At 46.8% G+C, this 27,439-nt stretch overlaps 1 protein-coding gene across 7 annotated transcripts in view; it reads right to left on the bottom strand.

The window, feature by feature from the left end:
• Positions 1–23,687: 23,687 nt before the first annotated feature.
• The window catches only part of DYNC1I2 (dynein cytoplasmic 1 intermediate chain 2), a 1,097,199-nt gene continuing 1,093,447 nt past the window's right edge, over positions 23,688–27,439 (bottom strand). For all 7 annotated transcript variants that reach the window (XM_069616204.1, XM_069616201.1, XM_069616199.1 and 4 more), the window contains one exon: positions 23,688–24,286. In XM_069616204.1, the coding sequence (XP_069472305.1) occupies positions 24,173–24,286 (114 nt within the window). In that variant the 3' untranslated portion in view covers positions 23,688–24,172. The remainder of the gene's footprint in view (positions 24,287–27,439) is intronic.

Here is a 27,439-nt window from a genome sequence, read left to right as displayed (position 1 = left end):
GCGAGACTCCTTGATCTTGCAAATCACTCTGTGAATCTGGGAGTGGGCGGGAAGGCGTATGATGTTATACCGTTCCACTGGATCTGAAATGCGTCGCCCAGGGAGCCGAGGCCCTGTCCCTGCAAGGAGATGAAAAGAGGGCACTTCTTGTTGTGCCTGGTGGCAAAGAGATCGACCTGGGGGAGACCCCATCTGTTGAAGATCTCCTGAATAACAAGGTCGTTTAGCTGCCACTCGTAATTGTCCGCTCCCAACCTGCTGAGCCTGTCCGTCTCCAGGTTGGATTCCCCCGGGAGGTGGACTGCCGTGAGGTAGATGTTGTTTTCCATGGCCCATTCCCACATGTTGATTGCCAGTCTGCACAGTGGATGGGGACTGGTGCCTCCCTGCTTGTTGACATAGTACATGCTGGTCGAGTTGTCCGTCTGAATGGGGACAACCTTGTCCCAGAGAAGTGGAAGGAACACTTTGAGCACTAGCCAGATGGTGTTCAGCTCCAACCAATTGATGTGGTATTCCTGCTCCAGTCGAGTCCAGGTGCTGCGGACCGAGAGATCGTCCAGGGTGGCTCCTCAGCCCTCGAGCGAGAAGTCTGTGGTGATGGGTGGGTCGAGCGAGAAGTCTGTGGTGATGGGTGGGTGCCCGTCCGTAGGTTGCAATCCCTGGACCACCATGTTTGGTCCAGGCAGAGAGACGGAGGAACGTTGAGAATCTCGGATTGAGAGCCCCGTTCCTGGTTCCATGAAGCTATGATGTGCAGCTGAATCCTACTCATCCTGAGTCTTGTGTGTGGGATGGCTAATAGGACTGCTTCCAACAGACCCAGGAGATGCTGGTACCACCAGGCCGAAGGTCACATCTCTGTTGAGGAAGTGCGTGGTGGCCCTCTTGCTGGCCGAGATCTTGTCCTCCGACGGAAATAACTTCTTGGAACACGTGTCCCAGATGAGGCCCAAGAATGTCAGTCTGCATGGGCTGCAGCTGTGACTTCTTGAAATTGAGCGAGAAGCCCAGATCGTGCAGTGTGTTCATAAGGGCATGGGAAGAGTGGTGAACCGCTTCCGGAGATGTAGCCATGATGAGCCAGTCATCGAGGTATGGTTAGATGTGGAGGCCCTGTGCTCTGAGGAGGCCAGCCACAGCATTCATGAGTCTGGTAAAGACCCTGGGGGCCGAGTTGAGACCTTGTATTGAAAATGGTAGCCCATGAACCAGAACCGAAGGAAAGAACAATGGGGCTGCCAAATCAGGACATGTAGGTACGCGTCCTTCAGATCCAGGGGGCACATCCAGTCTCCCTCGCACAATGACTCCGCTATAAAAGCTGGTGTAACCATCTTGAATTTTTGTAGAGGTAAGGAGAGGTTAAGGGTGTAAAGGTCCAGCACAACTCTCAGGCCCGCCTGGTTCTTTTTCTGAATGCCGAAAATCTTGGAGTAAAAGCCCTAGCCTCGCTGGGAGGCTGGGACTTCCTCCACGACCTGGCTCTCTACGAGCGACCGGATCTTCGTCAGAAGAGTTGCTGTCCCAACTTGAGGGAGTGGAGGGGAGGAGAGGCTGGGATGGGTAGGCGGTACCCCGTGGATACTACACAGAGGATCCAGGGGTCCCCAAAATTCTGGCACCAGAACTGTGCATGGAGAGCAAGCCTGCCCCCCCACTGGAGATACGTGGACCCGCAGGGGTGTGTCATGCCTTCTTTCTCTCACAGGCTGTGGCGGAGGAGGGGAAATGGAAAAAGTCCTTAGCCCCCCCCCCCAATTTTTGTTGCTTTCACCGATTTGGAGTTGGCGAGCGGTCGGGTTGCCAGGACCTGCGTTCCTGGAAGCCGCAGAACCCTCTGCATGTACGTCCCTCGTCGGAGTGCTGCTGTGTCTGGGTGTACGATTTTGACGTGGTCTTTGTCAAGATGGATAAAGACTTGGCTGTTTGTGAGCTGTTTTTCATCTTGTCCAGCTCCTCGTCCGTGGTGGAGTGGAAGAGGCCCCCCCCCCCCCCTTGAACGGCAGGTCTAATATGCGTTCCTGGACATCCGGGTTGCATTTAGTTGCACAGAGCCAGGCTGTCCTACTCATGTCCATGGTGATACAGATGGCACGGCCAGAGGTGTCAATATGGGCCACGGTGGATTCCATGAGGTCTTGCGGCACCAGCTTGGCCTCAGCCAATCCAGCCTTGAAACGCGATTGGCTCTGCGTAGGGAGTTCCAGGAAGAAGTCTGCAATTTCCCACCATAACCTCTGGTTAGCAGCAGCTAGCATGCATCAGCGTTGGCCTGACGAAGATGCAAGGACGTGTTGTAATACAGCTTCTTCCCATAAGCCTCCAAGATCTTCTCCTTGCCTAGCAGCATCACAGAGGAGGAAGCTGCGGACGACTGAGGCTTGGAGTATAGTGATGCTGCGGCGATCACAGTGGAGTGTGGCTGAGGATGGGCTGATAGCAAGAGTGCATCTCCCTCCAACTGCCTGTACTTGCCGTCAAGGCGTTGATTGATCGGCTGGGCCGAGTGGGGCTTGAGCCAACCCTTTTTCCGCCAGAGAGGCAACATCGGTCTGCAGTGGAATTCCCGTTTTGGCAGAGGGGCGTCGCGTGAGGACTTCCGCAAAGGACCCCTTCAGCCGGTTCCGTGACCTCGGGTTGAGGTAGGACCAGGTACTCTGCTAGCCCTGCAAGACGTTCGTAGAAGGCCTTGACTGACAAGGGTGTGTCAGGGTCCTCCTCCTCCTCATCTGTATCCTGTGGGTCAGGAGGATCCTGCGTTGGTGGAGGAGTAGCGGGAACCGGGGACTGGGGTACGGGGACCGGAGCAGGAGGCTGCACAAGAGGCTGGTATGGAACCGCATGAGGAATGAGCTGGGGGGCCGGAGGAAGAGGTTGTGCCGGGGCTGTCGGCGGAGGAGCCGGAGGGCTGGAAGCACTGGGGGGGGCACGTCCCTGATGGCGTCCCTGAGGCTAACCCCCATCCGAGGGGACTTCATGAGCCTGAGGAACCTCTCAAAGAACCGGTCTTCACAGGCCGCAGGAGTGATAGGGGATTTAGACGGGGTAGCGGGAGGCTGCTGGAGCCGCTGCATACCATGCCCATACGGACAGAGCGGGAACCTGCCCTGCGCATACGAAGTATAGGCTGTAAGCCGTGTACCTGGTTGAGGCCAGTCCCACCTTGAAACTCGTTCCTCGCCGAACTCGTGGAATGGCGCTGGACGGGTGCTGATGTCTGGCACAGGGGCCATTTTGTCAAGCTGCCTGCCACGTGCCTGCGCCGTGTTGCTCGGCTTACTGGGCCTAGCCTCCTCCAGGACTCTTGAGTGTGGATCACGAGGCCGAGGCCTACCATGCTCCTCGGGCCTAGACCTGGTAGGTCTAACATCCTCGACCCCGAGGGTCGGTAGAGCTCAGTTTAGGCGCCCCCTCGGACGCATTGCCGGTACTAGGGCTTAGCCCCTCGGACATACTGCTGGTACGAGGGCGAAGCCCCTTAGATAAAGACTCAGTACAAGAACCTTCCAGTCCCTCAGCACAGTCACCGGGAGGATCCAAGGATCCCTCGGGAGTAGGCCGGTAGTTGAAGCAGCCTCAGTGCAGTTCTGGTACAAAAACTTGAGCGGTCCGTCCCATGCGGGCGAATCCTTGGGAAGGAATCTCCCTTGCAGTGTGCGATGGAAAATAAAGGCCCTACCTTGGGCTTGGATCAATGTTTCACGAAGTCCTTGTCCTCTGGAGGCGACTTCTGGAAGAGCTCCCTCCACCTACCTAGTCTGTTCTTTAGAGACCTCGATGACAGGGCATCGCATGCTATACAAGCTTGCCAACCGTGGTCTTTGCCAAGGACACGTCGGCAGAGGGCGGGGGGTCTGAAGTTGGGAAGAGACTGTTGCAGGATGGACACCTGCTGAACCCTATGGAAGTCGACATGCGCCGGGGAGGAGCGTGACACCTGAGGACCAAGTACCTGAATGATAAAAAGGCAAAAAAGAGAAGAAGTATCCGCGTGTGGAATTACATGGCCAAAGCCAAACCCAGAAGTGCCGGTGAATTCGGCCTGTTCCCGTTGACGCAGAAAAGGGAACTGAGGTGTGGCACCGGAGGGCGGCGACAGGGCAGCGCATGCTCCCAGGGCCGCACCCCTGCACGCCTCTAAATTTAAATGGGAAGAAGGTTTTTTTTGGTGACAAAGGTTCGGTCTGCCGCTCCTTTGAAGGCACGCCCATGCAGTATGGAGGAAAGGGGATGGGACCAGTGGTCGAAGTGAGCGGGAGAGGTTCTCCTCTACTTTTTTAAAATTACCTTTTACAGCTCCTATACTTTTATTTGAAAAAGAAACCGTTCCGGAACGGTTTTGTTTTAAAATAAAAGTGTAGGAAGACATTGCAGCTTGCACTTTCAGTGCGCTGCACTGAACGTTCCCTTAGACAGCAGGTGCAAGTGTTTTGGTGGTGTGTATTGTGTGTGGGAGGGGACATGATGGGGTTTGTGGGGAGTGGGTGCAGGCAAGCAAGGAACATAGTTCCCATACTTCTTTTCGTACACTTCAACCACTGGACGGGACGTAAGAGTACAGCTGTGGAAAATCACTGGGTACGGGACTATTGTCACCTTTGTTCCTGTTCCTCCGATTTTGATTCTGCCTTCTGGGAGGATTGCACATTTAGGCAGCATTCTTCTTTAAAGTACACCCAGAGCGGGTTCTGTGCTGTTATTTGAAATTGCACATCTACACGCATAAGGGCGAGGTGGTGGGGGGGGGGGGGGGGGGCGGACTCTGGCAGCTCCTTAAGCCAGTCAGCGTTCCTCACCAATGCGAAAGAATGGCTGGTCTAAATATTACTGCCACACCTGAACTGGCAGTAGCACAAGGAATTAATATATACTCCCCAAAAGCCACGTACTGTATGAATTAATTTGATGTACGCACCTAAGACGAGAAGAAGCCCCTAGGTTTGTGATATCAGGGCCAATACAAAACCAGTGACCTGAGGTTTGAATTGTATATCTCTGGCTATAAAAACAGCATATGAATTGTGCAAACTTAATTTGTGTTGGGACTTGGTTCTATCTGACTGATTGCGACTGACCCTATAGAGATCCTTTTGAAGATGGCATTTTTGTTGAAATCTTTCTGCTGATTGCCAATAATTCCGAGCCCTCCAGATCCTTTTTCTCTTCCTCAAGGAGCCACTAAACCGGCTATCAGCACCCTATTAACGTCTTAAGTGTATAGGATGGTTTATAGACTCCAAAATACAGCATGGTACAGCATCTTTGCAACCCTGTTAGTGGGGAGACTGAAGTGTTTTTGTTCTGTTTTTTCTTATAATTATTTTTATTTATTGATATTATGCACATTTTAATGCCCTTCTGAGGTGTTTTTAATATATTGCACTGCACTTTCTAGTAACCCCTATTAGAATTTGTGTTTCGAATATTTTACATTTCTGAATTCTATTGTATATTTATTTTTGTGCCGTAAGTTCTTTACAAGACCCTGACCATCTGCATATTCGTTATATTGCACTAGATTGCGCTGTACGTGTAGCAACTTATTGCAATGCACTTAAGTGCACGGTCTGTGCTGCACCTCCGTATGATGCACTTTAAAAACATTGCATATTTTGCATAGGGCACGTTTCTTACTCTGCTCTCTATTGCACTGTATTCTAGCCCATTCGTATATTCCTTATATACCTTTTAATGTACTCCTGTACTTGACCATAGTGTATACTTAGGGTGAACATCTACACGGTCTGAGCTTTGATTTTACATTAAGTACTCTATAATTGTATTTTGCACAACTGATGCTATAGCACCTAAGTTGGCTTTCAATATACATGTATAAGTGCTGTGACATTGGTAGCTTTAGTGAGATACCACCTAGAGTTATGGGGAAAAGAAAAGCGAACCTGAGTCTGGGCGAAACCAGGGTGAAAAAAGTGAGAAAAAAAAACAGTGAACCAAACAAAATGATCACAATCACAATCCGGTATTGACAATTATTTTAAAGAAATATCATGGAAACCTGAAAAAAAGATTCTTCATGTGGAAAGAGATTTAAGGGAAACGGGTCCGAGTTTGCCAGTGGGAGCAGTAGTAGTAACGGATAGTGCAGTCCCGTTGATTGAGCTTATGGGCACCTCGGAGATCCAGGAGAGTGCTCATGTAACAACGAAGTTAGTTTAGAAGGGAGATAATCTGCCTGAAATTGTTACAATGAAATACTCAGTAGGCAACCTCAAAGGAAAAATGTAACCATAGTAATGTAGACAACCTGGTAAGAGAAGGAGACATTTTAACTTGTGTCTAATGTGGGTAAAGTATGCGACAAGATGGTCGTGGAAATCCATTAGCTTGATTGCTGTAGAAGCCCTGGTGGACCAATTTAAAGAATGTGTCAGTAAAATATTAAAAGATTCTTTGCAATCCATATGGGACTTTCTAAAGAAATTCAAATCAACTTTGTTTACCTTTCTAAATGGGATGGATGACATGACCAAACTAAAAATGAAGTAGGAGGACTGAAAAGGAGTATGGGGTTCATATCACCCCCGGTGAATGACAAAGAAAGGGACGAGGGTTGGGGGGGAATTGTGGGGTCAAATGGTAATGTAACAGCAAATGGAACCACTGAAAAGGGCCCCAAAACTGGTCAACAGAAAATAATACCAATGCTATGCCCAAGACCAACTGTAAGTCAAACCAACACAGGGGTGTGCAACCCGAACACTGAGGTTGAGAATCGCCCCCATAACTCTACAGACAATACAAATATAACCAAAAGAGTAGAAGGGGTGATACCAAAAACCCAGGGGGATGGTAAAGTGATCCTAGACATTCCGCCAGCAGCACCCCTTCTGGGTATAATTGTTGGGGTTGATCCTTTACCTGAGGAAGCTTATGAAACTCCAACCGCCCTGAGGAACAAGGTTGCCCAATGGATAAATACACGTGCATATGGTAAACAAAAAACCTGGGATCTATATTAATGGCCAGAAGGGTAGGCTAGGTTGGAGGTCCAAAAATAAAATCAAAGGGGACTGTACAATAGTCTCCTTTGACGCCCCGCAGGTGGCATCTTACATATTGGGTTCCAATCTCAGATTTGCTTCCGGAGGCTCAACATACAGGGTGGTCCCACTGGTATACTTTTACCCTGACACGACCTGGGAGTCTACAGGAGCAAAAGAACAGGCCAATGATCATTTTATTAGGAACCCTGTGGCTAGTACTAATGTGGGCCAAATCACAGCAAGCTGGGCTGCAAAAGACCCAGCTGTTCCAAACAACATTGTCATATCAAATAGATTGGATCCCTTAACAATTGAAGAGTTGGCTTGACTACGAATCAATCCAACTTTAGTGGGTGAGAATGTTGCCCATGATCACATTTTTATAGGAGCACTGGCAGTTGAAGTAACCCAGGACTGCCAAGAAGAGTGCGTAAACCTAACCGCTCAAGGGAATATTGTATTGGAACAAAGCAGGCTCCAAGGGTAAACTGCGTGACAAAACCACATAAGAGAAACTCAACGGGCCTATGATTGTTTTTTTTTTACAAGAGACGTAGGAACCAAAGGAGATCGCAATGGACGGGTATGTTGTTTACCAGCGCAAGGCAAAAAGGGACCAAGAGGAAGACACCATGGGGCAATGGCCATTCTGGTGAAGGGTTCACTAGCATGCAAGATTGATGTAATGATTGTGGGAAAGGAGGGTATGGTGCAAGTCTTCAAAATGAGCCCACTAGAGTCCCCCAGTGTATTGCATACACAGCTACAATAGCCCATCTGTAAAAGATGGTATGTGCCCAATCGTAGCCCTGAACGACATAATTGAAAGTGTGTGTAAACAAATGAGGGAGAAAAATGCATTGTGTGTGGGGGTGACCTAAACCTGAAAATGGGCAATGGCCCGCCTTAAGGTTTTTATGACCCAGAGGAAGATGAAGCCCTGGGCATCCCCCTCCCCCGCCAGAAATGATGGACACAAGGATGTGGGGTGTGGGACTTCAAATCTGGCAATGGATGGAGGTTGGATTGAGATCAACAAATGGACGATTTAAGGGGGCTATCCCAGGTGCTTACACCTTTAGAAATACGAGCAAAGTCATCCATAGACTATTTTATGGTCTTGGTTAATACCTGGGGACTGGTGAAGAACTACCGTGTCAGGGGTGACCTCTATAGTAATCATTATGCACTAGAGCTAGCCCTAGATTGACTATCCTGGCAGCAGAATTTTACCAGGATAATGATGAATTATGGGGTCCTGCGTTAATTTTTTTAAATGCAATTATAAGGACGAAACTGGTACCAAAGGAATGGCAAAGCGCAATAATTGTACCGATATACAAAAAGGGCTGTAGGATATCAGCCTATATCCCTCCTGAATACAAGCTTCAAGATGTTTGGGAAGTGCTTGCTCTTTAAATTAGAGGAGGGGGTCATAGCAAAGCACATTCTATTAGCAATCCAGTTGGGCTTTGGGCCCAAACTGGGGGCAATGGAACAATGTTTAAACCTATATTTTATAGTTGCCCACTTCCTACATGTAAAACAGGAACCCATATATCTAGTATTTATGGACCGGAGTACCGCCTTCGACAAAGTAAAAAGGGATAAACTGTGGGAGGTACTCGGGTCCTATGACTGTCCGGTAGCTTTATTGGACATCTTGGAAGCCCTGCACAAGGCCAACGAGGCGTGTATTCGCTTGGGTAGCGAGGGCCCCTGCACAGCCTGGATCCCAATTGAATCTGGGGTTAGACAGGAGTGTGTCATGGCATCCCTGTTATTTTCCCTGTACATCAATATATTCCTGGAATTCCTATTGGATTGCAATACTGATGTACCAAGAATAGGTAACACGCCATTTCCTGCACTAATCTATGCAGATGATGATATCCTCATTTCAAGGACCGTGAGAGTGTTACAGACCCTGGTAAATAGATTTGGAACCTTTATGAACAACTTAGACTTCCATGTTAATACCACTAAATCTGCTGTAATGGTGTGCTTTGGGAAGAAAATTCCCCAAAATATGGTGCAATGGATCGATAATACCAAGTGTGTCCCATTTCCATTATCTCGGGGTCCGTTTCAATGAAATGTTTAACGGGGAGGCCCATGTATAAAAACAGGCTCCTGTGATGAGACAATTGATAGGTGGCATCCATAGATTCATGAAGAACCACAAGCAACAACCACTCTGTATTGTGGAAAAAGTATACAACTCCTGCATCATTGGGGCAATTAAATATGGTGCTGCAATTTGGGGGTATGGAGATCATAGCATGTTACAAAAAGAGGAAAGTAGGTTTGTAAAATCATTATTGGGCTTACCAATATCGGTGCCAAATTTTGCTCGTCACAAAGAGATTAGTTGGGCTTTTTTAGAGGACCAACTGGTGTTGGAGCCTAGTAGACTATGGCTACTGTATGGTCTAACCCAAAGGCAGGGCATACGCAGAACCTGCTGAAGCACCTAATGGGTAAAAAGGGTGCCAACAACATTGGTTGGATAGAAAACAAAGAACATGTTGAGGAAAGTGGGTGTTAGTAACATACTTAATGAACCTGCACAAACACTAGAACAGAGCAGATGTTGCTGCATGATAAGGAGTTTAACTGAGTGGGTACACGATACGAGAGAGACGGAAGAACTAATGAAACCGTCAAATAGAGAACTGATGCGAATATCATCAAATAATATAAAAGAATATCTCATCTGGACAAATTGTAAATATCAAAGAGCACCAATCACAAGAGTACGTTTTGGATGCCTGGACTTGGACGAGCTCTGTAGTCGGCGATCAGCCGAGAATTTGAAGCCAAATGTCCTATGAGTGATGCTGGGCTAGAGACCTGCATCGCTTTCTATTTTTTTTGTCCAGCCTATCGTGATCAGGGGGAAAATATCTACTACCTCTATTCATAAGTAGAGGTTTCTTCAATATAGGCCAGCATTGTATTATCTGTTCAATGTATTGTATTATCTGTTGAACATATCCACGCCTACTATAGCCTGGAATTTGTCGCTATATGTAAGAACCACATGGCGAATACGAGAAAGGGGCCTAAAAGCAAGAATATTTTTTTTTATTACGCATTATTATGCTTTACAATTTTGGAAACCTTTCACCAACATTTTTACTAGTTCATTGATGTCATATGTAACAGTCAAAGCAGAGAAAACCAGTTTCATAAGAAAAATCAACAAGATTAATTAAAATGTAGGTGAAATTCATTCGAAGAGTCTTATTATTCTGTTACACAATTACTTTCAATCTTTTCTGAATTAAAAGTAAAAGTTTTGCCTCCACTAATATAAGATGTGTTTGTCCACCCTCAATTATCATCCACCACCAGTCCTCTGTAGAACTGCCACGATGTTTCCTCAAAATTTCACCCATCTCCAATTCTCTTCCTGTGTGTGTTTCGGTGGGTGGCCAGAGCGAAATGTCTGAGAATTGTCTTCATTTCCAGCCAATTTCAGAGACATTTCCCCGTGTCCACTCACCGAAACACGTCGCCAACAACAGATGCCATACCTTCTCGCGTTCCCACAGGTGTCCCGACGAGAAAGGTACCTCACATGTGTGGGTGCACCTACCGGGGGCGCAAAAGGAAAACGGTAACCCGCTGGTAACCCCAAGCCTTTCGCCACAGCACAATTTGTTCATGTGGGCAACCTACAGATTTGGGCCTAGGGTGTCGAAGCCAGCAAGGAAAACAGGGAACCCCATACATTTCCCAAAAGAGGACACCCGTGGGAATGCACAGAGGTCTGACTTGCGCAAAGTGGCCCAGAATGTATTACCCAGAACCCCAGACAAAGTGAACATTGTGTTTTTTTCGCCACCAAATATCACATTTTGTTGGGGATTGTGGCTAATAAAAACTGGGGCAATTTGCGCAAGGCAGACCTCTGTGCATTCCCACGGGTATCCTCTTTTGGGAAATGCATGGGGTGTGATGCTGGAACTGCATTGGAGGGACAGGGCCTCCCGGTTCTTGTCCTGTAGTCCTTTTTCATTGTGTTCTGTATTGTTTTCTGCCCAGGAGTCCAGGTGCGACTCCTGGCAGTGCAGCTCTTCCCGTTTTTGGTTTGGTGTACAGACCCATGGGATACCCTTATGTCACCCCTGGGTGGGGGTGCAACCCTGTGCCCCTAGTGTATGTTTTTGGGCACCTGTGTGTGGCCCACAGAGCAGGGTATAGGCTGATGGCAGTTCCATGCTGAATTTGACAGGTGCTCCGAGTATCCTCCATTTTGGGATACCCAGGCCCTGCCATTGGAATCAGTTGATTCCTGATAGGAAACAAGATGGCCCCTGTGGCCTCTTGCTTTCTGTTGCCGGTTACCTTGTTTTCCCAAAGTCCTGGGAAGCCCGGACTCTGTCCCTTCCCCCTGACTGGCTGTTGGGTGGAAGTTCCATATATGGTGGTGTTGTGAAGGCCAGGCCAGACTGGCTGGAGCATTCACAGTGACTGTATGTTGTGGGTACAACATGGGGGTGGGACCTGGGTGAATGGAGTGTGTGACCAATATACACTTCTTGTTGTGGCTGTCTGGTTTCTAGCATAAGAGACAATGACTGAGACAGCCCTGCCCGAAACTAGCATGAATGCAGTGTGTAGTGTTGAATGGCTGGGTACTTGTCCCAATCCACATTCCTTGTTGTGAGTGTCTGAGAAGGAGGAGTGTGGCCTGAATGCACTGTATGCCTGATTGGCTGACTGACTGCATGATTGTCCTTCTGTATGATTGGCTGCTGAGTGTGAGCCAGCAGTGTGGATGAGAGGCAGAATAGTACATCTGGGGACCTCTCACCACTGGAAATTGTTCAGAAGCTGTGTCTACACTTGAAGAGTAACTGGAACTGCTTATCCTCGATGCCCAGCTGGAAGAAGAACTGCTGCTGCATTTGCTTCGACCCGATCCGAAAGCTGTCGAGTTTGTCGAGGACTGATCCGAGAGAGGACCTGGTAAGGCGCCCTCTTCTCGTGCTCCGAGGGACCATCGAGCACTGCTAACCTTTGCCAAAGCTCTGTGGAAGTCAGACCCTCAAAAGGCTGCCGACCGGAGAAGGGGACCGAAATAAAGCACCCGGACATCGCCGCCGAAGTCCATTGCCGTCGACCAGGGTTTGCAGGTTTGTGTAACCGCTGGAGGCCCGTCGAAGTTGTGTTGCCCAGACGCAGGGACCACTTGACGCCGTGCCACCGACGACCAGAGCCGCCCGCTCCTTTGCCTAAGAACATTTGAATCGAAGGATTCCCTTGCCCGCACCGACGACCACTTACTGCCGCCGGAGAAAGTCGAGGACGCCGACGCACCGAGGAGAATCCGTCAGTGGATTTCCCGCCACCCAGAGACCACAAAGACTTCGACAACTCGACGCCCTTGTCGGGCCACAGTTCTTCAGAATCTCTTTGCAGTCCTGAACCATCGCTGAGGTGCCCCGCATACCTCATCCTCGCAGGACGTCGCCGACAAGCACCGCCTGGATCGACGCTGTGGCCTCGGCACACCCGAACTTTCCCTCGACGCTGTCGATGCCAAGTTCATCTTCTTCGACGGCTCTCGTCGATCCGTGGCTCCTGCTTTAAAGGGAGTCACTCAAGAAGGATCCATCGACGCTTCTTCGAAGAACTCTGCTCCACCAGGTACATTGGGGGGGTAAAAACATCATAGGAGAGAATAAGACTATTGATCAATATATGGACTGGGCTTGGGCTATATCTATTTTACAGGTTGCCCAGGTTGGTGTGGGGGGGGGGGATCTCCACACAGAACTGTGTCACACAGATCAATAACAAGGAAACCAGCAATAGAGATATGAAGGAAAGCAAGATGGTTGAAACAATAGGCAGAATTCTGGCCCCTACCAATAGACATTCTGACAGTATAGTCGATGCACTTTAATGAGATCTGATAATATTGGTGGTACCACTTTAGGATTGTATATATTTACCATTGTTGATTTTCTGAACACAAAGTGAGCTATTGCGATAGTGTACATAACCTGAATATTAATTATATAAAGACTGTGTTTTCAGTAATACAGTGTGTGGGCATTCTTTTGTGGGGGCTTGGGGACTACACTGTACTTAAGAACCAGCCTGCATCACCTGCTGAGAAGCTGGGCCTTTATTGCTCGTCCATTGCTACCCTATAGAGAATCTTGGCTGGGGTCCTCTGTGCCTCTCCTCTACCTTATAGAGAGCAGAAGTACAGACACCTCCCTCCAGTCTTTACATGGGGTTCCCTGTTTCCCTTGCTGGCTTCGACACCCTAGGCCCAAATCTGTAGGTTGCCCAGATGAACAAAATGGGCAGTGGCGAAAGGCTTGGGGTTACCAGTGGGTTACCCTTTTCCTTTTGCGCCCCCGGTAGGTGCACCCACACATGAACGGTATCGTTTTCATCGGAACACGTGTGGGGACGCGGGGAGGTAGGCCATGTGTTGTTGGCGGTGTGTTTCGGTGGGTGGCCAGAGCTAAATGTCTGAGCATGGTCTTCATTTCCAGCCAATTTCAGAGACATTTCCCTGTGTCCACTCACCGAAACACGTTGCCAACAACAGATGTCATACCTTCTCGCGGTCCCACACGTGTCCCGACGAAAAACGGTACCTCACATGTGTGGGTGCACCTACTGGGGGCGCAAAAGGAAAAGGGTAACCCGCTGGTAACCCCAAGCCTTTCGGCACTTCCCAAAAGCAGACACCCGTGGGAATCCAGAGGTCTGATTTGTGCAAATTGGCCCAGAATCTACTACCCAGAACCCCCGGCAAATTCCAATTTTGGGGGTAAAAAACACAATTTCCAGACATTTCACTCTGCTCAACCACCGAAACACACTGCCAACAGATGTCATACCTTCCCGCATTCCTACAGGTGTCCCAACGAAAACGGTACCTCACATGTGTGGGTTCACAAATCTAGCCGCAAAGGGAAAAGGCTAACCCACTGAAAACCACAAAAGGGTTTGGGGAGATAACCTACAGATTTGGGCATAGGGTGTCCAAGCCACCAAGGAAAACTGGGAACCCCATGCATTTCTGAAAAGAGGGCACCATTAGGAATCCAAAGAGGTCCAATAAGCGCGAAGCGGACAAAAATGTTTTACCCAGAACCCCCGACAAAGTGAATAATGTGGGTTTTTTCGGCCCATTTCAGACTTTGCCGGGGCTTCTGGGTAATACATTCTGGGCCGATTTGCGCAAATCATACCTCTGCGGATTCCCACGGGTGTCCTCTTTTCGGAAATGCATGGGGTTCCCTGCTTTCCTTGGTGCCTTGGACACCCGAGGCCCATATCTCTATGTAGTGCTTGTCTGGAGAAAGTGTGAAATTCAGGTGTCAAAACAGACTTGGGGTTACCTGTGTTTTAGGCCTTCCCCTTGGCGCCCGGGTAGGTGCACCCACACATGTGAGGTACCGTTTTCATCGGGACACCTGTGGGAACGTAGGCCATGTGTTGTTGGTGGCGTGTTTCGATGGGTGAGCTGAGTGACATGTGCGGAAAATGCATTTTATTCCCACATTTCGGACATTGCGGGGGGGAGGCTGGGGGTCTGGGTAATAAATTCTGGCCCAATTTGCGCAAATCATACCTCTGCGGATTCCCACGGGGCTCCTCTTTTCGGAAATGCATGGGGTTCCCGGTTTTCTTTGGTGGCTTGGACACCCGAGGCCTATATTTGTATGTAGTGCTTGTCTGGAGAAAGTGTGAAATTCAGGTGTCAAAACAGACTTGGGGTTACCTGTGTTTTAGACTTTCCCCTTGGCGCCCAGGTAGGTGCACCCACACATGTGAGGTATCATTTTCATCGGGACACCTGTGGGAACGCAGGAAGGTATAACATTTGTTCTGTTTGTGTGGTTTTCATAACGTTTTGACCCATTTGCTGGTGCCCTTTGTCACACAACCCTTTCATTTCCCAAATGTGACCTACACTTAGTCGCTGCTTTAGGCACCATACACTTTTGTAAGATGCACAAGTCACCTACCCTTGAAAAGGTCTGCCTGTGCTCTTTCAAATAATGTATGCTTGCTGTTCCTCACCACATTGGTTTTCCCGATTTACACATGCTAAGTGCGTCTGTTCAGGCCGTGAGCCTAAAACACCTGTGTACCAGGGCTCAGTGTTTGGCTTGTGGTATTGCTTGTTTTGTAAAACACTACAAAAAATGTGTGCATTCCTAACTGCAAGTGTCTGGGGGAATGTAGCGGAGCATTGCTTTTCTCAAAATTCATAGAAGCCATTGCTGTACCAAGCCAACCAAGTCCAACACATACCTTTTTTTCGGTCATTTTCCCCGCTTTTCCCCCAATCTATGGCATTTTCCCCTACCTAGTTGCTGCCTGTCTGTTGCCTGTCCTACGCAAATCACCCCTTCCTAAACTTGGAATTGTGTCTACTTTTCAGAAACATATGCCTTTCTGTCATCCAATTCGGCTTTCCTACCCTTTTCTTCCATTCCGTCCATGCATGTCCAATTGGCAAAAATGGCCAAAATCGCCTACCTCTCACAAAACAGTTGATAACCACATCAAAATATTTTTTTTTCATTTCCCCTAAAACTGTTCTTGAAAGCCAGGAAATTGGGGAATTCAGCACAGCAAACCATTTGTTCCTAGCTCTTACAAGGAAAAAAAACACAGGCTTCTTTGTACATCATTTTTCGCCTTTTTTGCTTATTTCATCTCACCCCCCCTACAGCAACCTAGGATTCCTGGGTGGCATTACGACCACCTAGATGTGGGGAAAAAAAGAAGCCAAATTTGGCCGAGAAATCTCATGTAACAAAAAAGTTACAAGGCTTTGAATGGCCACATAACGAAATCACCAAAAAAGGCCTTGGCACTGGGGGGAAATACCCATGGCAGTTAAAGGGTTAAACCATTGATAATTTTCTCGATTGATTCTATTCTATAAAGCAAGGATATGTACCTAGAAATAATGACAGAACCAGTTGAGTTGATTTTAAACATTTGCACGTAAGAAACGGGCATTCATAGCACTTTTTTTTATCAAGTTTTAACCCTTTGTTCCTCAATTCCTTTTAGACTAATCGTAGGTGAAGTACTTGTGATCTTGCACTTATATTTTTATAACTTGTGTGATATTTTGTGTATTGTTTTTTTTTTAATTGAAATGAAATGCAATTAAGAATGAACTGCAACTTGTGTTTTTATATACCTACCTTGTCCCTCCATGCAGTAATGCTTGACATAGTTGTGCAGAACTGCCCAGGTTGTCGCGCTGCATATATGACAGTGGGACCCCTGCCCATAGAGTTGCCAAAGACCCCACTGCTCTAGTGGAATGAGCATGAACAGGTCCATGTAGTGGTCCCCCTGGCTGAGTGTGTGCTGTGGAAATTGCAGTGGAAACCCATCTGGCAATACTTTGCTTTGAAATCGGCCGACCTTTGTTAGGAGGGCCAAAAGTCACAAATAGTTGAGATGTTTGTCAAAGGTTTTTGGTGCTGTCTATGTAGAACTTCAGGACTCTTCGAAGTTCGAGCGAATGTAGAGATTGTTCAGCTGGTGTGGAGGGATGTGCGAAGTACACCGGTACGGTTACTTCAGTTTGCAGGAAGTTGGACAACAGCTTGGGAACAAACCTGCGGTTTGTTTTTAAGATTACCTTGTTTTTCTCAAACCGTAGATAGAGGCTTAACGGTTAGTCCATGCAGATCCGACACCCGTGGGAAGGATGTGATTGCTACTAGAAAAGCAGTCTTCCAGGACACAATCGTTTTGCCCGAAGTAACCCTTGTTCGAATGGGGGCTCATGAGGGCTGACAGCACAGTGTTTAAGCTCCACTAAGGTGGTATTATCTTTTGAGGGGGATACATGCAGAATAGACCCCTCGAAGTGCTAAACGATGCAAGCTCCGAAAATGGGAGCCTTTCCTTACTTCCTGACGTATCTAGAGATTGCCGCCAGATGCACTTTGATGAATGAGGGAGGCAAACCGTCTTTTGTCAATTGCAAAAGGTATGGTAGGATTTGGTGAAAAGGTATGGTAGGATTTGGTGAAGTGCCACGTCTAACAAATCTACTTGTGAGCATCAAGTGCAAAATCGATTCCACTTGTACACATGTGACTTGTTGGTGGACTACGCTCTGGCCGCCGTTAGGAGGTTTCGCAACTCTTGCATGAGAGGGTCGTGTCCGAACTCGTTGAAGTCAGGAGCCGAGCCTTTAAATTGAGCACCTCTGGGTTGTGGTGCCTCACCTGTTGGTTGCACATAGTCAAGAGGTTGCCGTCTTGACCCAGAGGGATTTGATGATCCTGGGAAAGGTGAAGAAGTTCTGAGAACCATGGTTGTCTCGTCCATGTCGGAGCTATGAGAAATGACTGTGCACTTGTATGTTGTAATTATTTGCAGGACTTTGTGAATGACTGGCTTTGGGGGTAAAGCATAGGCGAACATTCCATCCCATGACATTGCGAATGTGTCTCTTCTCGATTGATATAGCGGATACCTGCTTGCAAACTGCGGGCATTTTTTGTTCTCCCATGTGGCAAACAAATCGATGTTCGGTGTTCCCCACCGGTTGAAGATTTGTTTGAGCGTCCTGTCCACTATTTGCTATTCGTGCGACTGGTTGTTGGCTCTGCTGAGTCGATTTGCAGTTTTCTTTTCTTTTCCCAGAAGGTGAAACGCTTGCACTTACATGTTGTTTTCTATGGGCCAGTTCCACAGATGGGCTTCCCTGGAAAGTGCACTTTATCTTGTGCCTCCCTGTTTTCACACGCAATACATTGTGGTTGTGTTGTCTGAACACTTGTACCACTTTCCCTTTGAGCACTGGTTGGAATGAGCAAAGGGCGTGTGCGAATGCCTTCAGCAGAAGTATGTTGATGTGGAGTTGTGTCTCGGTCAGGGACCAATGGCCTTTTACTGAGAGCTGGCTTGCGTGCGCTCCACATTATATAAGTGATTCATCCGTGATTAGGGTTTTCTGCAATGGGAGATCCCTGAACAGGACTCTTAGGTGATGTGAGCCACCACCGCAAGCTTTTTGTGAGTGAACTTGTTACTGTAATCTTGTTGCTCAATGTTCCCATTAGTTGGGAGCACTGATCCGCTAGAAACTCTTGTAGCTGTCTTATTTGCAACCTGCAGTGTTGGATTAGTGCAATGCAGGAAGACATGGTGCCTAAGAGTTGCATGGTGGTTCAGACTGTGATCCTGGCTCCCGGGATGACTTTCATGAGTAGGCAGGATATGGACTCTGCCCTTTCCACTGAGGGGCGCAGACAGCCCTTGTTGGTGTTGAACTGTGCCCCTAGGAATACTGCTTGTTCGATGGCCTCAAGAAGGATTTGCTTGAATTTGTTGTGAAGCTGAGGCATAAGAGGGTGTCGGACACCTGCTGAATCGCTGTTTCCACCGCTAGGCACGATGGAACTCGTATTAACCAATCATAGAGATATGGATACACATCATATCCTTTTCTTCTGAACGACGCAGCTATTGGGGCTAGCCATTTTGTGAATGTTCTTGGGGCCAAATCGGAGGACTTAGAATTGATAGTGATTTGTGGCCACAACAAATCTTATGAATTTTCTGTGGCTTTTGTGAATGGCAATGTGAAAATATGCATCTTTAAGGTCTAGTGACGCCAGGAAGTCGCCCTCCTTTATTGACTTTTGCTAGGGGGACCATTGTGACTCTTTGTTTCACATATTTTTTCAGACTTCTTAGATCCAGAATTGGTCTCCATGAGTCATCTGGTGTTTTTGACTACAAAGAATCTTGAGTAGGTGCCCTTGCCCCTCTGCTGCTTCGAAACCTTTTCAATAGCGTTTTTTTGTAAGCATTTTCTCTACTTAACACTTTAAGATGTGCGGTTGGGGTTGAAATATTGGGGACGTTGAAACCCTAGGACGTGCCCACTTTGTATGATGTTTAACACCCATTTATCAGTGGTCACTTGTTGCAACTGCTGTAGATGATTTTGTAGGTTGCCCCCCCACTTTCTGTAGTTGGGCCGTGGGTGCAATTGGTTGATGGACGTCATGCTTGTTTTTGCTGCCTGCCCCTAGAGGTGGATGTTGTCTGCCAGCCTCTTGGAGCTTGCTTGTAGTCTTTGTTTGTATGGGTATGCTCAGCGATACCCCTGGTAGTATGTTTGTGGATATGTGGTTCTCCTCTGGTACACTTTGCCGCCTTTATTTGTTGCTGTGGAGAGACCCGAGGCTCCTTTGAAGGAGCGAAAAGCACATCTCACTGTTAGCGTGGTAAGCGATCTTGCTGCATCTGTATCCGCTTTTATGGCTTTTAGGGCATCATCAATTTTGGGACCAAACAATTGGTCTCCCTCGAACGGCATGTCTAATACCTTTGACTGAACATCTGCCCTGAAATCTGTGCATTTTAACAATGCCTGTCTTCGTAGCACAACACCATTATTGACTTGTTTAAACCCAGTCTCCACTATATCGACTATGTTGATTGCATGATTTGAGGAGTCTTCCCCTTCTCGCAGGATGTCTAGGGCCTGCTTTCTTTTATCTTCTGGCAAGTACTCTAATAGCAGGGCCATCTGAATCCACATCTCACGGTCGTATCTTGAAAGTGTTGCCAGTGAATTTGCCGCTTTTATTGCCGTGGCTCCTATGGCTAGAATTTTCTTGCCAAAAGCGTGTTGTTTCCTGCCGTCATTGGGCTCCATCATGAGTCGGGCGGTATCCCAAAGCTAACTGCGTCGGGATACCGCCCAACAGAACTAGCGTTAACGCAACTCAGTCCGGCGCAATTTGCGGCAGACCCAGAGTTGCAGGGGTGGCGGTAAGTCCCCAATGGGGCGGGAGGGTGCTATTGGTGCCGGCGGTAATAGTGCTGAAAATGGCCTTCAAGCCAGCGCATTCACCTCCAGCTCACAGCTGGAGGTGAATACCCCGTAACACAGGATCGGGCAGAGCAGTAAATGCAGCGGTAGTAGCGTTACCGCTGCATTTTCCCGTTCCGCCCAACTAGCGATGAACCCCATTGTCAGGTGGAACTTCACATTTATGACTGTTTATTAGATTTCCGGCACCCTACTGCTGAAACCATGTCGGGGGTTGGTTGGGATGCAAGGTATTTTGGGGATACCTCTGGTGCTTTCAATTTTTTCTCTAGGCAGCCTTTTAATGCCAGTTCTGAGAAGGGTTTCTTCAAGAGCAACAGCCCTTCTTCCCAAATATGGTCTAGAATGGGGGTTGACATTAGCGCCTTTCTGCACGTGTGCATTAAATCGAACAGGAAACTCTTTTTTTTTGCTCCGATGGAACTAGGCCAAATTCTTCACAAGCCTTTTGGACTGTATTGTGGAATGCAGTTATGTAATCAGGTGGGGACTGTCATGACTGTTCCTCCGCTTTTTGGTTTAGGTCTAACTGTGGTGATTTTGAGGTAGAAGAGTCAGTGTCCTCGTTGTCTCCCTCGTCGTCCGTAGTAGAGGACTGTAGTTCTTCCTCTTGACTGTAAGGAGAATGTTGTGGTCTTGGAGAAGACCCTTGTTTTCTAGTTGGAGAAGACCTCTGTGTTTTAGTGGAGTTGTTCAGTCACTTGTGCCTCATGGCTTGATAGGCAGCCTTTGCAGTGAGGTTGTACACCTGGAGGGTGCATTACCCCTTGGATCATTAAGTTGGCCCCTTGCTGTTATATCCGACTTGCGGGGTTCTCCCGAAGGGTCTGGTGGTTATCGGGTGTTTGTGGTTGTGGTTGGCCGATTGGCAATCTAGTGTCCAGTTGCTGAAGTAGAGACTGGAGAGTAGATAAAACTTGTATTTATAACAAGGACTGTGGGTTAAGTAAAGGTTCAGATGGCCTTAAAGGGGTGTACGGGACCGATGGTGTCTGTTCCATTAACTCTTGTGACCCTGGTTCCACAATACCTTCCCCTGGCGAAAACTGGCTTTCTTCAAACGACTGGGGCGAGTACCCCTGTTCAAATTCTGAATCAATATGGTGCTCCGGTATCTGGTCTGGAAGAATTGACGAGATTGGAGATGGGGCCAGATCTTTAGGCTCCATTGGGTGATCAGCGTCTCCCCTCTGGTTGAGGCGAGTATGGGCCATTTCCGCTGAATATAGTCTGGTTGACTACGATATTTGAGTGCGGGGGCCTGACCGGTATTTTGAGGACTATTGGGCTCTGTACAGGGACAGAGTCTCCCATTGGTCCTTGTTTCTTTCTGGCATGTGTTTGCCTCCCAACCTGTGTTTGTGCTTTAACTTTTCTAGTTTCCCTGATTTTCAACATTTTCTTGTCCCTGTGGACGAGGATGCTTTAATGTCCTTTTTCTGCCCCCGCCCTCTGTTGACAGCGCAGACAGGAGAGGTGTTGGCAACTCTCCATGTACCGCTGCTGCCGCTGTCAACGTTGTTTGGACTTCCATGGACGGTACCGTCATCGAGGGAGCAGCTGGTGAAGCCGACGAGGCCTTTGAAGGCATGGTTGATGTCATCGGGTGTGTAGGTGACATTGTTAACGATTTTGCATGTTTTGCCATCGACGAGGTTGCAAATGACTGTTTGATGGTCGTCGTTGGTGACGAAACGGACAATGCTTTAACAGCAGTCGATGAGTGGGTCGCAGACAGCCGTGGCCCTTTCGTTGAAGGTGTTTGGGGGGGGGGTTGCAGGAATGGTCGCGCTCACCGAGCGCTTGTTCTCGACGGATCTCTTGTCAGCGAGGTTGACAGGCAGATTTTTCTGTTTTTCCTTTTTCTTTTTAAAAGTAGCAGAAGAAGAAGACATTCTGCCCTCTGACCTGGACCTTTTCTGAGTTTTTGGCCTGTCAGATTTGTCCTTCGCCACACTTAGAGGGCTCAGCCTCTGAAAGATGGTACCTGCCCTCGTTCAACCAAAGGGCTAGTCTGCTTTCTCTATCCTTGAGGGGTGTTGTGCTAAACGAGGCACACATTTCACAATCCTCATGAGTGTGATGTGGATATAGACAATAAATGCATTTATAATGCGTGTCTCCTTCATATACATTTTTAATTCCACATGACTGGCATGCGTAAAGAGCTTTACGTTTTTCTTCCATATTTGAAAGGTAAAAGCACTTATCTGTTGGTTTGAAGAAAGATTTTGGTTTCTGGCCTTATTTGTCCAGGAGAGTGTGTCGAGGACTCATCCGTCACGATGTGCGGTTAGAATCTGAGGATGGCCACCTGGCTGGGGCTCGTCACTCAACGTCCCATTGGCTGAGGCAGAATGCACCCAAAAGGATGTAGATGGGCTACTAAAGTGAGCCTAAAAGTTCTATTATGAGCAATAATAAAATATCACTGAGGATTAATATTCCAAAGCATGTGAATCCATGAAAGATCTAATGCTGGAGAAGAAAGGTAAAGGCCTGGTGTTGGAAGGGGGGGTGGGGGTAATCTTGCTTTTAAATGTGTTATGCAATCATACTACGTAATGAATGGGCAGCAGAAAAGCACAGAATATGATTTCATATTGGTAATGGGCCTACAAACATCATAATGAATCTAAAGCACAAATCGTTGTAGAACATTTTTCTCTCCAAATTTTAGATTTGTGGGTATGTCAAAATGGAGTAAACATAACAAATTCATAAAATATGGTATGACCACAGCATAATAGGCTAAAATCATGGAAACACTGAGTTGGTCTTTATCAAAATTGTCAAGTGCATTTGAAAAAAGTGTATGTTCTAGAAAGGAAACCATCTACATTTAAGAATCTGATGCGCTTTGTGTTTTGAATTTGCATTAGTAAGCTTCAGTAGGACATATGATAAACGGACGCTGTTTGGCTTTTTCTGTGACCCCATTGCAGACTTACCTGAAGGTTCTGCTAAAGAACAGAACATCTATTTATGACCAAACAAAGCTCTTCTAAAGGGCGGTGCAGATTAGAGACGCAATTAATAGTATTAAAACGCGATGCACTGAAAACATAGTTTTACCTCAGCTAAAATATTTGAAAATGAGAAGTGGGAAAAGTCTGTGTAGTACATTGCAAGAAAGCAAAGCCCATGAATGCATTTTTAAAGACCCTTATTTGGCTTCAATAAGAAACAAGTAGACTTGTTACTGTATTTTTTTTTAACTTAATAAAAACTAACAGGAAAAAACATCCTCCTATGGAATAGCCTCCCCCTCCCTCTGCACCTTGAGCACGATCTTCTAAAATTCGGAAGCTCCTTAAGACTTTCCTTTTTTCCTCCTCCTCCCCTTCTTCTCTCCTCTGCTAATCCCACAGTTCCTGCGTTTGTGACCTGGGCCCTTATGCATCCTCGGGGCTCTGACCTTCCACACTAATCCTGCCTAGCTCTCGTCTATCCACAGCACTTGCATCTGCACATCCTTCGCCCTGGAGGTTCGCACTTACATCTCCCACGGCCCCACTCCGTGTAGCACTCAACATTCCTTGCACTTCATCTGTAGCTCACCCATGAGTTTGGACTCCCCAGCACTTACCTCCTCTTCCCTTTTCTTTGCTGCACTTGCATGTTCTGAATACTCACAAGGCATAGTAGGTTTGTCCCTTCTACCCCCCGGCTCTAAAAATATTGTGTTTTTAATGTTTTTTTCCCCTACCTTGCTCCCTCCCTGCAGGCGCTTTGAAACAGTATTTTCTTATTGTATAAGCGCCTAACAAGCAAACAATAAAATAAATAAAGTACAACAGAAGGAAGATCCATTAATTCCAAAACAAATTGATTTTATAATTCAAAAACAGTTTAGAAAAAGAAAATGGACCCATGTAGTGTACAAGAAAACTGAATGGAATTTATATGAGACAGTATGTGCAGTAACGTATGACAATGCACATTTTAAACAAGATACTTTACATTTTAATAACTGAAGTTCTAATTGTTAAACAATAAGTGGTGACATCTGTGCACTATTCATAAGCAACTTTTATGGAAAACAAAAATCGTAATTTCTGCAAATTACAGTACAGTGGTTAAAATGTACATGTCATAATGGTTTATTAAATACACATATAAATATCATGGTGTTGCACAAACTGATTGTGCAATTGGAGTTTATAAATCTTAGAAAGTTTTCATATCCACATTCGTCTGTTTTTTTTAATTTTCCAAACAGTATGCGTTAGCCTCATTAGAACTCCATGAATAATATTGCAGAAACACCTATAGTTTCCGCTTTAATGCATAGTATTTAGCCAGATATGCGGTTTGCGGCTTCCTCTTCTGCATCTGCTCGGTTTGCATTTATATCGGCAAGTGTCTTGGCAAAACGTGTCCATTCGTCACTGCGAGGTACCGCAAACTGCTGTTGAAAAACAGAGGTTTATTTAAGTACAGTATATTAAATAGGTACAGTTGGATAATCAAATAAACGTGAATACTACACTGGTATGTTCTCCGAGTTCCTAGGAACCATTTTAAATCAACACTGGTCTTAACAATCTACAATAAAACATCAATGAGACAATTTGTGGAAGTAAACAGGATCAAAATGTTACTGCCGATTAAAGTTGTGCATCAGCTCCCTTATTGGACCATGTTAGGCTCCCAAGGATTTGGGGGTGGGGGTTGTTTGAAATAAAATCTTAACCCAAAAGAAAACAAGCCAATACCTTAATTAGGCTAACATAGTCCTTTGTGTATTTGTGAACTTTGGTGGCCTTCACCACTTCCTCAGGCAGAGATGGAATGTAGCATTTGAAAAACATTACAGCTTAAACAGCACCTTCTCGGATCCCCTTATATCCATATTGGTGCTGTCTGTGTCCCCGATTTATCACTTGGTTAGAGAGGCATGCATTCCAGTTCTTTAACCCCCTACACACATTGCAGTTTTGGGCAATGCTGCAGGGCCTCCCAAGGCAAGGCAGGGTAACTGCTGGTACCATCCGGCAGGCCCTGGAGAGGGGCAGCTCCTTCCCCCAAGCCTGATCCCTCTCCTCATCTCACACAGAGGCACGCAGACTCTGTCACTACAAAGCAAGGGAAGGGCGAGGTGTGAACAATCACCTCACCCTTCCACAAAGCAACAGAGTGCTAAGCACCCAGAGGAAACCAGCAGTCAGGCAGGGAGAACACAATGCACTGCCCCCACCCTCCTGGGGGGCCTGACAGACGACAAAGGAAGAGAAAAACAGGACACTGTACGGTGACAACAACAAGTCGTGGGACAAGAAGGCAGCACGGGCCAGAGGGGGTTACCTCAGGACCCGGTGCCCAAAATTATGATATCATAAGGATATGTGATTATTGTCATTGTTTCCATAACCATATCTGTAACAATAAAATCCTACGGCCTTTTATTGCCAACACTTGTAAACTGTGTGGTCCAGCTTTCTCTTCATCTATGGAACTTGCATGCATATGGGTACAGTAGTTATCAAGGATTGCAAGTATGCTGTTTTACTGCGGCGTTGAGTCAGTGGAACTGAAGAGAAGGGAAGAGAAAACAAAACTCCTCCAACCCTGTTAGAGTGCTCTCATGAAGGCAGGAGGGGATGGACTACTGTCAAGTCATGATAGGTGCAGTCCAGTTGAAGCGCATATGTCATGCCGGTCCCTTTGCAACGTCAGTCACATATTGGCTTGTGCCTCTAGAAGGCTGTTAGGGAAGTGGCACAGCCTGTCATGTGTTAAGTCCAGGACTCGTGGAGATCGGTGTGGTGTGTGTAAAACACAATATCGGGACTGTGCTTCATCACAGTCATGAGAAAAGGGCGGGGGTCTGGCATGAGACAGAGGCCCTCCCAGCTGTAATGCATTTGATCAAGCTACAAAGTAGGTACACATAGGCACAGATACAGAAATACGGGATATCAGAAAAGGCTATTTAAGATTTAACGTTTTTCAAATGCTTCATTACATCTCTACCTAAGGAAATGGTGAAAGCTCGCAACAAATTACTGTTCTCCTAATTAAGGTATCAACGTTTTGTTTTCTTTTGGATGAATATTCTATTCTACTCTTGGCTAACACGGCACAAGCAAACTGAATATATCCTTCAAAATTGACTTTTGATACATTTTAGCGTATGTATACAGTATAATATATCCTGTCACTTTCTCTGCTCAAGTTCCATTGTTAAATAGGGTTGTAATCACAGTGTGGACATTATTACAACCTAGTATCATTAAACAAAATGTATCATGTTACTGCACATATACGATTCAGTTGACATTAGCTTGCTGCCTCTGTGGTACGAAGTCTTAAATGTAATGCAAATATTTGCAGTTTTGGCGATGCTTCCGGTACACTGCACATGAGGCAGAATGGGGATAAAAGCCTCACAAGAGAGGCCCTTCTAATAATCGATAACCCTGGGAACGGTAACTCCATCAGAATTTGGTATTGGGAAAACTGCGAAACGCTAAAGGATAGGGAAGGGGAATGTATAATTTTTGTAATTATTTTTATTATTAAGGTAACCCCCTATGCATCTCCCATTCCCGTACATGTTTAATGTATGAACGTCTCATTTCATTCAATAGAACCAAATAATCTCCACCAGTGAGGTGAAGGGACAATACAGAACAGCAAGGCACATCAATGAAAGATGCATGCTGCAGTACCATTTATCCTGGTCCTTCATTCCTTGTTTCATGAACAGCATTCATGAAATAGAGATTGGTCATAGTTTTTACATCTCATTGACCTTTCAATTAATTTTGCTGAAATTCCACACACTGTTTTTGATGTCAATGTAGACAATTATGTTAGCTTGGCACCTATAATGCACCTTGGCAAATAAGCACATTTCATGTGACTTCGTGTTTTTTTAATTACATTTTTATTTGGATTTAAACGAACATACAGTTGACAGGTGTGCAGCAAAACAGTGCCATTGTTGGGTCATATACAACATACTTGCACCATACATGAGCTTGTGTTCTTTCCCAGCCCTCCGCCCTGTGGGCCCTTGCTCAGATCTGCTTACTACCCAACCGTTCACTCTCCTTTACAGTTCAGTGTACAGTCCGTGTGCAATTCCGGAGAGCCCATCACTGCGTCTGCCCCACTATTTCAGAGAGAAACATCTTTTGTGTTAATGCCTGCCATTCATCCTCCATACTTCTTTCATGCATTCGACCACTGTAGTGCTCTGTGCCATGCGGCAGTCTCAACTAGTGACCAGGTTTCAAATGGGCCCACGAGGCTTAAATCCTGGGGCCGTCAGCGGACCTGCAGGCCATTGCAATTATGCTTTTTGCCAACACACAGATCAGGTCTTTCATTTTAGCCAAATGCCTGGCGTGTTTAATTCCCCCTAGGGAATAGGCCCAACAAACAAAATTCTGGTAGCCACGCATGCATCTGAATTCCCGCTCCTGCCACCCTTTCCACCACTTCCCCCCCCCCAGAATCTCCTGATCACTGGGCATGTCCAAACATGTGCATCGTGTCTGCTTTCTCTTGGGTGCACCTCGGGCATGCCTGTTGCCCATGTCTTCTCATCCGTGAC

This window comes from Ambystoma mexicanum, chromosome 9 (genome assembly GCF_040938575.1).
Source record: "Ambystoma mexicanum isolate Mex_15411 chromosome 9, UKY_AmexF1_1, whole genome shotgun sequence".
Taxonomy (NCBI): Eukaryota; Metazoa; Chordata; class Amphibia; order Caudata; family Ambystomatidae; genus Ambystoma; species Ambystoma mexicanum.
Note: the sequence above shows the minus strand (reverse complement) of the source record. Positions and strands in the feature narration are given on the sequence as shown.